The sequence below is a fragment of the Gopherus flavomarginatus genome, chromosome 5, assembly GCF_025201925.1.
Source record: "Gopherus flavomarginatus isolate rGopFla2 chromosome 5, rGopFla2.mat.asm, whole genome shotgun sequence".
Taxonomy (NCBI): Eukaryota; Metazoa; Chordata; order Testudines; family Testudinidae; genus Gopherus; species Gopherus flavomarginatus.
This window is the reverse complement of record NC_066621.1, coordinates 148259351-148274112: the sequence shown is the minus strand read 5'-3', so window position 1 is coordinate 148274112 and position 14762 is coordinate 148259351. Positions and strand designations below refer to the sequence as shown.

Here is a 14762-nt window from a genome sequence, read left to right as displayed (position 1 = left end):
TAATGCATGTGTTAAGAACCAACATTCATGTGCCTCTTTATGCACATTGTTCTTTTTAATGATGTAAGAGGAAGATTAAATAATGGTAATTTGCAAGAAATAAAATGGGCGAAGAGGTTTTAGCTGGCTTTGAATTATGTCCTTAATTAGCAATACAAATCAAAAAGAAAATAGTGGTAGTGATCTAGCTAGAGACATAAAAATAAATGAATAATGACAGATTAGTTAAAAGGTGGGTTAAAATAGGGCTAATGAATTATTTGAGGGTTTAATAACTGCTCTGTACTAGCCCAAGAGATGAAAAATTGACTAAATAACAAACCAAAATTACATTAGTGCCAGTTAAGGCTGCATCAAGACATACTCTATCCACCCCAAGCTTTAAAAGCATGGCAATAAGAAGTTAAGGAGAAAGACTTCAACATTATTACATAGCTAAGGCCTTTTGTTTGTTAGTTGGTTTGTTTAATTTCCCTGGAATTTATTGGTATTTATTCAAAAATGTTAAAAAAGGGTGACAATCTGTAAAAGCTGAAAATGAAGGGCAGTGGTGGTGGCAGGGTGCCTGGTACTCTAGACGGGTGGTGAGTGGAGGGGGGGATACTCACCATGTAGTAGTTGAGAAAGCCTTCTGCACCTTGCAGTGGTCTGGCAGTCTTGGCTATGGACCCATCTCCCTGCCCTTCCCACTCCTCAACTGCATAGAGGAAACAGAGGAGGCTGTGCAGAAGGGCCAGGACAGGAGGGGAGTAAAAGGCTGCCCCTGTAAATACTGAGCCCCAGACCTGACCCTGAACCTGCGACCATGCTTAAGGGATGGGGTCAGGAGGGCTCTCTGCTCTTTGAAACCCTTTGAAGTACTTATTTTTTTTACTTTCACTAGTGCATTGAACTCAGTTGCCTCAGGGGAGGAGCTTCTAAACTCTGCAGGATGTGAGGAAGAAGGGGAAGGAAGGAGCAGATGTTCCAGCCCTGACAGTGCTACATCTGCCGGATACCGAACGGGGAGATGGTAGAAGTGACACCCCTTTGCTCCAGCCATTTTGTTAGTATTGCAGTTCCACCTCTCACCGCAGTCTGCCTACTTACATGTTCTAAATTTGCTGATTAGAGACAAATTAAACTGTTGTTCTGCTGGCAACTGTTTTGTAATTATGTTTATTTTATGCCTTGGGTGGTATTTTATTGTTCAGTGTAACATCATTATCAATTACATATATCATGCTTCTTCCAAGTTAGCATCTGTGGAATAATCAAGAATTAAATTGGGTCTGAAACAACTGTCTAATTTGGCAAGTGTAGATTTTTTTATGTAAAGAGATCTGATGTTAAAGTTGCCTCCACTACCTAGAAGAGAAGATGTCTCGTTCTTTACTTTCACATCTATAGAGTTGTAGATATTTGGGGCCTGATTCTCAGTGACACCACTCTGGCAGTGCTAAAGGTCTGTTGTCCACTTTACAGACCTTTTACACTACTAGAGTGGTGCAGGTGGGCCATAATATAAAGGGGAGTTAGGCCCATTAGACCAAATGATTCTGTGACTGAAACAGTGACATGAACTGAAAAAGAATCAGTCATAAGGAGGTGTAAGTTGTAACATTGAACCAGTTTGGTATTGAGTGAGTATGAGAAATGAGTGTGACTTGCCAGCCCAGGGGCCGAAAGGAGACTGCATCAGGAAAAGCAACTAATGGGAGCATGTGCAATGAAGTGTAGAGGGGCTAGTTTGTATTATAACGTTGTTAAATGCTTTTCCCGCTATGTAGCCCTCTTCCATCCACTTAGCATGTCAGTTATGCTCATGTTGCACTCTCCCTGAATGCCACATTGGAGCGAGTTACATCACATTCTTATTGTCCAACCCTCTGAGGCCCTATGGACAATTTACACAAATGCAGAATGACTTTGGCTCACGGGAACTGCACCTGTTTTAATGATATTAACCAGTTCTGAATTTGGTCCATTCGGTATAACCCGGGACTGCTTTGATTTTGTTAGAAAGTCTTTCTAAACACTCCATCAGTGGAATGAGACCAGGAATGAATTTGGTCCTTGGCATCTCTGCAGATCTGACTGTATCATTTCTATTTTTCCTCTTTATCCTGTGGCATCTGAGATGCTGCAATTCTGCCAGACTCATGGGTGAAAGGCAACAAGGTACATGCCTTGTGCTAGATTTTCATGTGCATGTAAACACCTTCCAGTGGATAGGCCATGTGCAGATTTCTATGCACATGCTATTGCAGATGCATATTTAGAAGTTATGCCCTAAATCAGGAGTCAGCAACCTTTCAGAAGTGGTGTGCCAAGTCTTCATTTATTCACTCTCATTTAAGGTTTCACGTGCCAGTAATACATTTTAACATTTCTAGAAGGTCTCTTTCTATAAGTCTATAATATTGTTGTATGTAAAGTAAATAAGGTTTTAAAAATGTTTAAGAAGCTTCATTTAACATTAAATTAAAATGCAGAGCCCCCCAGACCAGTGGTGAGGACCCAGGGAGTGTGAGTGCCACTGAAAATCAGCTCACGTGCTGCCTTTGGATAGGTTGCCTACCCCTGCCCTAAATCTTGCTTGCATTTTTGCAGGGGCAGAGTGACAGTTCATCAAATATTTCTGGTTCTGTAATGGGAAAAGAGAGCAGACTGGAAAATAAGCAGGAAGAAATCAATAGGAGAAAGGGAGGCAAATCAGTTGGCTGTAACAAGATGCTGTTGATTAAGGACTCGATAGAAGGTGGCATTGGCATAGCAACTAGGCTGGACATGGCCAGGCAGGGAGTAACCTCACTTCACTCCCTCTGCACAAACATATGAAGGCTGCCCAGATCATCGATTTGGGACATATGTGGAGCTGCCACTTGTCCCGTAGGTGGATGAGGAAGGAACAGAACAATGGCTAAACAGTGGATTTAGGTGGGTGTACAGCAGGAAGTGAGCTGCACACATCTGGGGTCTGCAGTAAAAAGCTCTTTCTCCTGGAACAAGAGAGGAACAATTATGACTCCGATAAACTGCAGTTTCTCCCAGGCTTCACACACTATCCCTTGCAGAGGATTGTGATCTAGCTCAGAATGATAGCAGTTGGTGTTAGGCAAGTCTGTGCTGCTGAATGAGAGGTGACTGATTAGTACATGTGGTATCTCATGGGCATGTTTGCGAGCCAGCAAAGGTGCTAAATCTCCAGTTCTTGTAGCTGTCTGGCTAGAAGAGTCCTGGCATCAATACGTGAAGAAATGCCAAGTGAGGCATCATTTACAGCATGCTCAAACGCTGAAGACTCGGAAGTGGAAAGTCAGATAACAGGGAAATAACAAGCAAGCCTCAGCACATACATGAATAATCAGCCATCCCTTTCCAAAGAGGTTTATGAAGAAGCATCAGCCACTCTCAGCTGCCTTACCCCACTCTGACTGGTGGAACAAAGCTCTTGGCACAATCTCCACCTGCACCTGAGATCTCTGCCTTTGGACGATGATATTGTAATGATTAGTGTAAAGTATTTCAATACACCAACTCTCTCTGGGACTTTTATGGGATCCGCATATACAGTCCTCAGACCCCCTTCCTGATCCATTTAAGTTGGAGGGGAAACCTGGGAAGGGTATTAAACAGTGAAAACAACTAACAAATCCTGCAGAAATCAACGGAAACCACTAGATTGCTTCATTGCTTCTACTCAGTGCCTTTGCTGTTCTCCTCCCATTCCAGCATGGTGGAGACAAGTCCTGTTACTGACCCTTCAGTGGGGGAACCTCTCCTCTGCTTAGCCAAAATGGAACTTGCCTGGAAACAGCTGGACACCTGCCAGTCTTAGCAGTCCTGTTGGAGCTTGCAGCATCATTCTTCATTGCTTCTGTGCTCCACAGGCCGTTAAAAGGTAAGTTCCTTGAAAGAACATTTTTCTGTGGTGGGGAAATAAAACATCAAAAACAGCTGAGGTGAGAAAAGAGGCTGCTGGGGACTGGAAGTTACACTGGGCATTTGCCATACTCGATCTACTAGGCCTGGGCCAAGAGGAAAGGCTGATAGTCTCAGGGCTAGAAATGTATGTTCCACACCATTTGAAAGTGGGAGGGGAAGAAGGAGGAGGATAGACCAGCTGTTAACAGACCAGTACAGCACGCTAATTCCCTCCCAATTCAGGGGCTTTCCTGAACTAATGTGTTTTATATTCCTGATCTCACTAGATTAATATTAGAAGAGAAGAGGAGGAGTAAAAGAGATCAGTAAAGCTTTGAGGCAAGTAAATTTTGCAGGTAACAGAAAAGAATATTGTGGGTACAGAAAGAGACAGGGAATCAGAAATATTTTTAATTTTGGAAGAAAATTCATTGGTCTTTTAAAGTGGCCTATTCCAAAGATAAAGAGCCATATCTTCAGCTGGCATAAAGCAGTGTGGCTCCACTGGTGTAAATTGACCACATTGTATTCATGAAGCTCCCCCATTTACCTGCTGACAACCTGGCCCATAGAATTTATAGACGATATGACAAGAAAGAAAGGAATATGCAGTTTAAAGGCACACAGCCTATGACTGTCATGAAGGTAGGAGTGGTATCAATTAATATTCAACCCCATGTTTCCCCTGATTCCAAATCTCTTTACGAGGATTCCACTACAATGTATTTTTTTTGTGTGCCCGTCGAAACTGGGCACAGTGGGGCACGCCTGTAATCCCAGCTACTTGGGAGGCTGAGGCTGGTGGATTCAGGGGGTCTGGGCTGTGGTGCGCTATGCTGGTCAGGTGTCCGCTGCCACTGACAGCCTAGCCAGTGTGTGGCTGAAGGAGTGGCTAAATCAACATGAATGATGTGTTGTGCTTGGTGCTCTCTCTGTGAGGGCTGATGGACTGATTGATCAAGGTGCCCATCACCACAGCACATGAGCATGTTACATGGATTAAAATATAGCAGAATTTTGGACAGTATGAAGCACAACTTTCTCTGCACTGTCCGAACGAACCACAGATAACTTAGCGATGGCCCATATCCAACCGAATGTTTTACCAAAAAGCTGCAGTGTGCATAACTCTCTGAAGGTCAGTAACTCTGTCCTCTGGTGGGTCACCAAAGGAAGTGAATTTCACAGCTGAAGCGTCTGAGCTGAAAATGCACCATCTTCCATTCCTAAACGAACATATGTAGGAGCTGTCTGCAACAGCATCTCAGCCACCTTCGACATGGTGCACAGGGAGAGAGAAGCTAAATCCCAGAAACCACGTCTGACTTTAAGTATCTTGCTGAATCAGGGTCTAAACGCACACCTAATGTTAAGCATGTGAGTAGCCCCACTGAGATCAATAGGACTTAAAGTTAGACACATGCTTAAATATCTTGCTGAATCCAGGCCTCAGTGATTAGACCCAGCACTTTGAATGGCTCCTAGAAGCAATGGGAAGCCAGTGTAATTCATGGGGTTCAGGGGTAGTGATATGAAGCTTAATTTTCTAAGAGGAAATATATACGCCAGTGACACCAACATTAGAGCTAGTCAGAAATTCCCCCCTTTCCCCATCATTTTCCCTGTAGAAAAAATCTTCTGGAGAAAATTTCAGATGCAGGCTAAAAACCAAAACCTATAAATGTTTGGTCAAAAAGATTCTGGTTTTCAGGTTTAAATGAAAAATCAAAATTTTTCACAGATATCAAACACTTCTCATGAAAATTTTCATTTTGTCAAACCTCCAAGTTCTTGTCAAAAAACAATGGGCATGGAAAATTTTCAACCAGCCCCAACCAATAGGGATTTGCTTTAATCTATTGGTTCTCAGAAACTAAATTTCAGTTTATAAAAGGCATTGTAAACCAGCTTTGAACTGCAGCAAGCGTTCATTTTGGCTCACAGCACCTGTGATCAATATGGACTTCTCCAGCTTAGCACAGCTTTCAAGGGATAAAGTGGGCTAAAACAGTCAAAATACTGGGTATGTAGAAACTGAACAATGGCCAGTGTCATTCTGACTGCTTTCTGAGTTGTGTTGTGTCTGATTTGACCCATATTTAAGTAGGTAATTAGGCAACTTTCAAGAGAATTCATTGACCGTTACATGTGCCTGAAATGTAGTAATGACACCAACAAAATAAACAACTTTTGGCACTAGGAAGTTTGCTTTATTTCCATTCTTTACTCATCAGGATGTGAAACTGCTAAATGAACTAAGTACAGAGAATCTTTTGGGATTGAACAATTTTGTAGTGGCAAAACTGGATGGAATAGGCATAAATAGCTCCCAGAGACCAACAAACAAGCCCTTCGTGCTTTTTGCAGATTGAGTACTGATTTTATAAATGCTAATGTAACCCCAATGGCAACAAGAGGGAGAATTTTGTACGTTTAGTAACATTTATTTCTGCATTCGGTTTCAAGTACATAAGTGCAAATATTCAGAGTCAATAAGTAAGTCCATTAGGAGCTACAGAGAATGTAATACAAAGTGTAATAAATTTAACAAGCTGGAACTCTCCAGTTACCATACATGTAAATCAGCCCATCAATCCCTTACAACAAAAGTACTGGGTTTTTGTTTTGTTTTTTAGTTATACAAAACTGATTACTATAAGTACTGATTACTGGTTTTTCCATTTGTGCTGGAAAACACTAAAACATTAGCCTACAATTCTATATAGTTAATAAAGATGAACCCAACCAGTGACCCAGTGACATAGAAGCAATTTTAACTATTGCATCAGTGCACTACGCAGGAAAGCCCTAGCCACATGTAACATTAAAGTTATAGAAGCAATGCCAATAGAAGAAAAACACTTAAAAATCAGTATTATTTAGGCTCTCACCATCATGCACTTTATAAGCAACACAAAAACCACATCTAGTACACTTTTCTCTTTACTATACTTCGGTGCTTGACACAAGTGATTGCAAGTATTCTAAGAGTACACAAGCAGCAAGGAAAAAGAGCTGCTTTTGTGTTTTCTGTTCTAAGAACATGATGTTGAGAAAAAAAAACGAACAATAAATTTGCAATGAAGTGTAAGAGCAGAGCTGTTTGCACTCCAGACTCCTCCATTATTCACTACTGTTGCTGATGGATTCTTGATGTCTGCTTTACTCTGCCTTTCTCTTAGCGCCTGGGATTTTCGCCTGTATCCTAGGTGTAAAAAATGGGATTACACTGTCAGATAGCAATTAATCAAAACCATTCCACAGCATCATGACTTTCCTTAGCTAGAAGGTGACCTTTGCTTTAGCCTTCATTCTTGGTGCCTTGGTAAGGTGTGTGTGTAACAACTACAAACAAAGAGGGCTAGACTGTGGGTTCAACTACACATCTGCACAGGAAAGAAATGAGGAGGGGGTAAGAGAGCCTGCCCACATGGCTGAGCTGGACTTTGTATCCAGGAGCACAGGAGTAAACAGTCGGGTTCTAACACTTCATATATACCCGGGATATGCTCAGTGAATTTGCCGTTCCTTTGATTTCCCACCATATGTTATCATCCGTAACAAATTAGAGATACAGTTAATATACAAAATTTGGATCCAGATTTTTAACATCCCCAGAATCCAGTGGTGCTCATAGCAAGGGGTTCGGTTTGTTTGGCCAATGTTTATCATACAGCAGACCGAGTGCTCAGGAGCATAGATCAGAGCGGCTCTACGTGACTCCAAGGAAATGTGTCCAGAGGCTGAGAGAGAGAGGTGGCTGTTGGGCAGATCTGCAACCCAGAGCTCTCCAGCTATTTAGGTCACAGCAAACACTCACCATTACTATATGTAAAGGGCTACAATTTGTTTCTCTCTGTGAGGTGAGTCCTAAGCCCGGTGCCCAAATGAAATGTTGGGGTGACATCCCCCGCTGTGCAGAGGGCCAGCACCAGGTCCATGCACCAATGAAGTCCCACTTTAGCCCCATTTGGAGAACATAAATGGGGCCAAACCCTTGGGCCATCTTTCTGCACTTGGAAGAATTTTAAGTCTTCAGCGCATGAAGCGTAAAAGTGAGTGCCCATATTGGCTTCACACTTGAACATACAGGAGGCAAATTTTCTTGAACAAGAAGATTGCTCATGACAACAGCACTGCTATTCTGCAGAAGCATCTCAACCATCCCTGTCAATATCAGGTTAGCTCATTATGAGTCGTGATATTCACAAAGAGTGGGTGAAATAAACCCAGAGTATCAAGGGCCATGTTGCCTCCAGACCTTTTGGGGCTGGGCAGTGAGAAAAGGGAGAAAAGAGCATTTTCTTCCTTGTCCAGCCTGTGTAAGGAACTGAGGGGAGTGCCAGGGCTGCTCCCTTCATAGCTCTCCTAACGGGAAGGAGAGTGGAAAGGAGGATGTAGGGCCATGATTCCTCCCCTGATATCCACTGGTCTGCAGCATGGGACTAGGCCGCAGGTGGCAGTATGTTGCTGTCCATAAAGGACTGTGTAGCTTCGGGCACACTCCCCCTATGCACTGAGGATGTCTGGTGGGCATTCTCTCCGTGGCAGAATTCCTGCTTTTGCTCCCCGTGGGGCCATAATCGTCCATGCCATCCCCAATGTATGGACGTGCCCTAAGGACACAAGTGAACCTAAGGCATGCTTCTTGTAAAAATCTGCTGCTCAACTCACTTTGCCATGACAGTGTTTATGTGGGTCCTCACAAGTCCCAAGTATTGATCAATCTGTGCCTATAGAAAGCAAAAACAGACATCTGAAGATCACCAGGGCCTTGGAAAGCTAGGACCATTTACACATCCAATCTGAATGACAGTTATTGTACAGACTTTTGACTTACCTGATACTTGTCATATACAACAGGTAGAGTAAACATAGAGACCACAGCTAGGGGGAAAATGAACAGTGTTAAATTTCTGCAGTTGAGACTGTTACTCACAGAAAACAAGATGCATTATCTACTTTCCTCTTGAAAGAAAGGGCAAAAGCATATGATGTCACCTGGTCCCAAGAGATGATTCAAGAAGCTGTATTAAAACTGAACCCTGCCCGAATCTTCCAAATGTGAAATGTATATCACTATGTACCCAGCAGCTGAGAAGCCACTAAGCACAACAAGTGGTTGATACATATCAGGGGACAACAGAATAAGAAATAAAGATGAATATGTATTAGGAAGTGGAACAAAGATAATTGTCTAACTGTGGAGAAAGCTCATTTCAAAGGTGAGACAAGTGGGGGACAACGCTGGTTTTTCTAGCAAGAAATTGCCATGGTTAATACACGTTTAAAAACAGATCTTAAAATAAATGATGATCTTTACCCATGATCATAAGAGTCAGGCCATTGAAGAGCGCTCCAACGTAAGTCAGCAGCCACATTAGTACTGCAAACTAAATTAAAAACAAATCATTAGATCTCCTGACAATCACTGAAATAATCAGCACAAGAATATATGGCTTAATTTAACTAGCTAGCAAATGGGCATATTATTATTCCATTAGCTTCACCTAACTAGCTGGAATACCAGCATGCTTAGGAACTAGGGACATCTGCTGTAGGTGACTTTAATTTTTCATAGACTTTCAAAACCAATGCAAAAAAAGACCCCTGCACATTTTTAGGAAGGGTGCAGAGCAAAGGTAAACCATCCCACTGTTTTTTTTACATAACCCCATTCTTCCTTCCACTACCATCCCCCCTGCAGTTCTCCTCATCCTTCTCGTTGCGTTTTTGCCTGTGTCTAGGACCTGATCCAGCAATGAGCTCAGCATAGGCAGACCCCTCCACCTGTGTGAAGCCTCACTGAGGAGAGGGGTCTTCCTGCACATGGTACATTGCACGATTGATGCTTTTTAGATTGTAAACCTCTTGAGGCAGGAATTGTGGGTAAAATTCTTGACAGTCCCCTCTTTGTTCTGAGGGGCATGGGGGCACCTAACACACTTTTGGACAATCCTAAAGCAACAGATAATAAATAAACATTATGGCTGAGCAGTAACAGGGACATTCTTCTGCAGCAGGAAATGACATAGTTGAGGGATGGGATGGGTTGGTGGGCAAGGAAGAGGTGGATAATCACATCCCAGTGTCATGTAGGGTTCCAGCGAGCTTAGGGGCGACCGCACTGCTAGCCGAGTCCTGAGTACCTTGCAGGAGGAGTGTATGGTGGAAAACAAAGAGCTCTGTGGACCAGCTCCTTAGAGGGAGTAACTCAGAGAAGCTCCATTGACTTCAGTGGAGCTATGCCAGTTTACATCAGCTGAGGATCTGGCCCAACATCTTTAATAACTCTGATGTCATGGATCCCTCAATTCCAATGTGTAATGTTAAATCACTAATGTACAGAAAATTATTAGTTAAAAAAGAGAGCGAACAAGAGCAGAATCTTTATACTTTACAGTAACACACATCTATGTTTTGTCAAGGCACTATCATCATGGAAACTAAGGAAAGCAGTGCTGTGCTCTGTAAAATCTCCCCTCTCCAATGGGATTCAAAATGGTTCAGCAAATCGTACTTTTAAGGAATCCACCAGGTCCTGGACAAGGAAGAGTCTCCTCAGCTCTCTGACTGTGCTGTTCACATACAACTGGAGACAGTCTGTGTATTTCTGAATCTGGTCCTGTGAGAGAGACATTTCCATCTCCAAGTAGGCTCTGCCAGAAACACAGATTCAATTACAAAACACAGGCAAGCTTACAGTTCGTTTACTCTTGTGCTTTTCTCCTCCTGCTGTTCCCTACTACCCTGAAGCTCATTTTCTCTGCAGCCGTAGCAGCCACAGCACTATCAATACCCACCATGACCCCCCTGCACTGATATTTCACCCTTGGACAACTATGGGCCTCATTGCCTTATCCAATAGTAAAATCCATGAGAGGAGGCCAAGGGGAAGAAACTTGACAAAGCTCCTCTTCTGCCTCTTCCTGCCAAATCTTGCCATTGGGCACGTGAGTTATTCCCCCCATGGGATGGGCCATGGAGCCAGCTTCTCAGACACTGTAGATTCCAGGAGAATGGCAGAAGACCAGAGCCATCTGCTCATAGGTCTCCTGCCTCTGCATCAGTTCTGGAACACCAGTACCTCTTACTCCCCTCCCTGACAGCACAGCTCCCTTTTCAAGGGCAGCTTGCCAGCACTCCGGTGGTCCATGTGGAAAAGGTACTACAACACCAGGCCATATTAGCTTTCTCTCTGTAACTCAGTGGGGTCTGTGGGGAGGTAGTGGAGAATGATGTGTGTCCCCTGGGACTCACCCTGGCCCACTCCATCCAACATTGTGCTGCCCTGTTCTCACCCCAGTCCTCACCCCTTTCCCATGCCCCATTGAGGGCTCTCTTTAGGATCTTTTGGAAACTGAGGATTCCCTGCCCTTATTTCCACATGAGAGAAAGAAAATCTATCTGTGGGGTTCCCATCTCAGGCTTCTGTCATCTTCTCCAGATGACAAGCCCTTGAGACTCTAACCTTGCTGGGGCAAAGCTATAACTGAAAACAACAGTATTAACGTTTAACACTTATCTTGTGTTATCCATGTCCAAGGTGCTTTACAGAAAGCTCATTTATCTAGGCATTCCGTAAAAACAAGAGTATTCTTGATGCTATGCATATTACAGCTGGAACCCCAAGGACAGCGATAGCTTTTACTATAGTTGTTCCTTTTTTCTAGTTGCTTCTAACTTTCTAAATCTTTCAGCTTTCAGGCTAAAATTTTCAAGGTCTGAGGGGTGAATTTTAAAAAAAAATTTGAGCAAATACAGTTCATGGACTTTTAAGACCCCGAACAGTGTAAAAGAACATTTTTCCCCATTATGAAAAAGAAACCCACCATGTCTATGTTCTAAAAGTGTTTATGGCAGATACAGAACTCTGTCACTAACAATGAATAATGCAGGATATACCCTCCTTTGGCAATGACTGCAAAGCACTCACTTGAATGGATGGCCTTCATCAGTCTTCTGTACAGCCTGTAAAACTGACTTGTAGATTCTGAAGCTAATGGTGGCTGAGAGAGCAGCTAGTGCCAGGTAGGCAATAACACTGACCACACTGAACTGGGTCAGAGAGAAGAGCAGGAGCAGGATGCTTCCGAACACTATCCCTGTCTGCTTGATGTCACGCCAGTACAACAGGTCGATAGCTGGGAAGAGAAGATAAATCAATCAAACTCCAGCACTGCAATGATTTCAAAGCAAGCTACTGTTGCAGATTCAGGTAGCCAAGCACTGTTGCAGAGAAAGAAAGGTTACATCTGCACTGCAAGCTGGGGTGTGATGCCCAGTTTGCATACATGTTAGCTCGATGAAGCCACTCAAGTATAGTGTAGCTGTGATAACACGAGCAGTGGCAGCACAGGTGAGCTATGCCAAAGACAAACCCACCTGAACCCCTGCAGTACATACTTAGCATTGCTAAGCCATGCGACTGCTGCTTTTGCTACCGTGGCTATGTGAGTATGTATATGCAAGTTAGGAACCATTCCCTTGGCCTTACCTCATACTGTGGACTTAGCCAAAGGGACAAGGGACTCTGCTGACATCAATGGAGTTATTCCAGAAATACACAATTGCAAACAAGATCAAAACCAGGCCTAATATTGCCGTGTCAGTATGGTTTAGTGGGCAGCATTTTTGCCCTTAAACCAGAATGTCACATGTCTGAGTCTCATACCAGGCTCATTACTTACTCCACCATGACCCTTCCACGCAGGCCTATGGGTTATTACTAGGGCTAGTCCAAAATTTCCCATCAAAACTTTTTTCGAAGGAAGACTGAGTTTTCGACTCAATGAAAATTTGTCCAAAAAGTGTCGTCTTTCTTTGAAAATTTTAGATTTTTCATTAGAAATCCTAAATATTTTTCAGTTTTTGGTATGTCAACAAAAAATCAAAAATTTCCATTTAAAAGTTTAATGAGAACTGTTTTTTCCCCCCATTTTCACTGATGCTTTCAGCAGAGAAAAAAAACAAACCCTTATTTTCTGACCAGCTCTATTTGTTACATTGTTAGGGAACCAATGAGACATTTTAAAAAAGGTCCAATTTAGTCTGGTGACCGTTCAGCTACAAGTTAAAAATCCCATGAGACTTCTTAAGAAACTCAGCCCACCTTCTCTCACTATACAACTTATAGGTTTTAATTTGAGCTGGGCAAACACTGCAAAACATTTTCTGTAAATACATCTTCACCTTCTAAAGTTCACTTTGCCGGGCTTGGACCCATTTTGTGTTCATGTACCACGAACAGTGTAGCAAAATGATTTTACCAACAAGAGTATTCACCATAAAATCAAAATTTAAGCAAACATTGTTGAATAGTCATGGAAAATTCATGATCTCAAATATTTACATCTGAAATCTGCTTCTAACAGTAGCCTTCATCCAATCAGGGAATAGAACCATGTCATGTGACATAATGTCCAATCAAAAACAGCTCTAATTTTAAACATTGACTATTCATGATGAACTGAATGAATATGGCGCAGATCAAGTGTTATTTATACATGTTAGCTGTGGACTAATTCTTAATAAAGAACAGATTCAGGAAAATTACAATCTGTTCAAAGAAAATTCACAAGCAGAAAAAGAGGCAAAATTCATAAAATAAAATATTGATTGCAAATTATTTGCCCAGCAATTATTCTGATCTCCAAAGAGATGTGAGTCATTGATGAAGGAGCTACTCATTACCATTACTGTTCTCACTCTTACTCAGTATTGTAAAGTACATTGGGCTAGAGTACAAAAATTGCTATTTAAAATCAAGTTCTAGTCACTTTCTATTCCATTCAAGTTCTATTCCATTCCATATGCAAACCATAAATAAGAGAATCCTTTCATATTTCTAAACATATGGATTCAGTCTGGATCCTTCAAATATTTATGCACAGGAATAGCCCAATGCGACTTAGCACAAATTCCAGCTGTGGCCATGTGCCCAGTACTATCATGGGCTAGAAATGGATTATATTCTTCCCTAGATACTCAGGCCCTTCCAGGAGTGCTACTCCTTTCAATGAGAAAAGGAGCTGAATGGCGAAAGCAATGAGAATATATTCCAGCGTGTACATCATCCTGACATAACCTGTCTTTCAACAGCATTTTTTGCTAAGGCATATTAAAAAATTGGCTAATAAAAGAATTAGTTACTAGTATTTGGCCTCAGCAACGGCAGGCCGCTTAGATTAAAGCTGCTCAGAGATCATCTACTTTCTCATTGCTTTCTCCTCCCTCAACGGATCATTTTGGATTTCTTTCTTTAAAGAAAAAAACTGTATTTTAGAGATGAAAGAGGCACTTCTTAATGAGGACACAATGCTGCAAACTCACCACAGGATGGACATATGTCAAAGGATGTCTGCAGTCATGTAGCCATGTTATTCCCAGGATGCGAGCGAGACAAGGTGGCTGAGGTAATATCTTTTACTGGACCAATTTCTGTTGGTGAACTAGGCAAGCTTTTCAGTCTACACAGCTCTTCTTCAGATCAGGTCAAAGAGCTCTGCATAGCTCAAAAGCTTGTCTCTTTTGCCAACAGAAGTTGGTCCAATAAAACATATTACCTCACCCATCTTGTCTCTTGAATATGTCAAAAGAGATGCTCATGGGGACCTGTATGCAGGTAAGAGACAAGAGAAGTACAGCTGATTTCATTCACTAGTCAAACAAAAACTAGAAGGGGGTTGGCATCTCCAAGGTAGCATGCATCTGTTAGTATACGCTGCTAGCATTGCTGTGGTACTTTACATTGCTAGAGAAATTACATACCAGATAGAAGCTTAAAATCATACTGACTCCAAGTGAGAGAGAGCTGTTATGTTTTTAAAGGTCAATTTTCACATCATTGGGCATCC

General features: G+C 42.3%; 1 protein-coding gene across 4 annotated transcripts in view; it reads right to left on the bottom strand.

Moving 5' to 3' along the window:
- Window positions 1–6094: 6094 nt before the first annotated feature.
- The window catches only part of RTN1 (reticulon 1), a 206052-nt gene continuing 197384 nt past the window's right edge, over window positions 6095–14762 (bottom strand). For all 4 annotated transcript variants that reach the window (XM_050952554.1, XM_050952556.1, XM_050952558.1 and 1 more), the window contains 6 exons: window positions 11843–12050; window positions 10427–10565; window positions 9230–9299; window positions 8747–8793; window positions 8581–8639; window positions 6095–7111 (listed from right to left, as the gene is read on the bottom strand). In XM_050952554.1, the coding sequence (XP_050808511.1) occupies window positions 7069–7111; window positions 8581–8639; window positions 8747–8793; window positions 9230–9299; window positions 10427–10565; window positions 11843–12050 (566 nt within the window). In that variant the 3' untranslated portion in view covers window positions 6095–7068. The remainder of the gene's footprint in view (window positions 7112–8580; window positions 8640–8746; window positions 8794–9229; window positions 9300–10426; window positions 10566–11842; window positions 12051–14762) is intronic.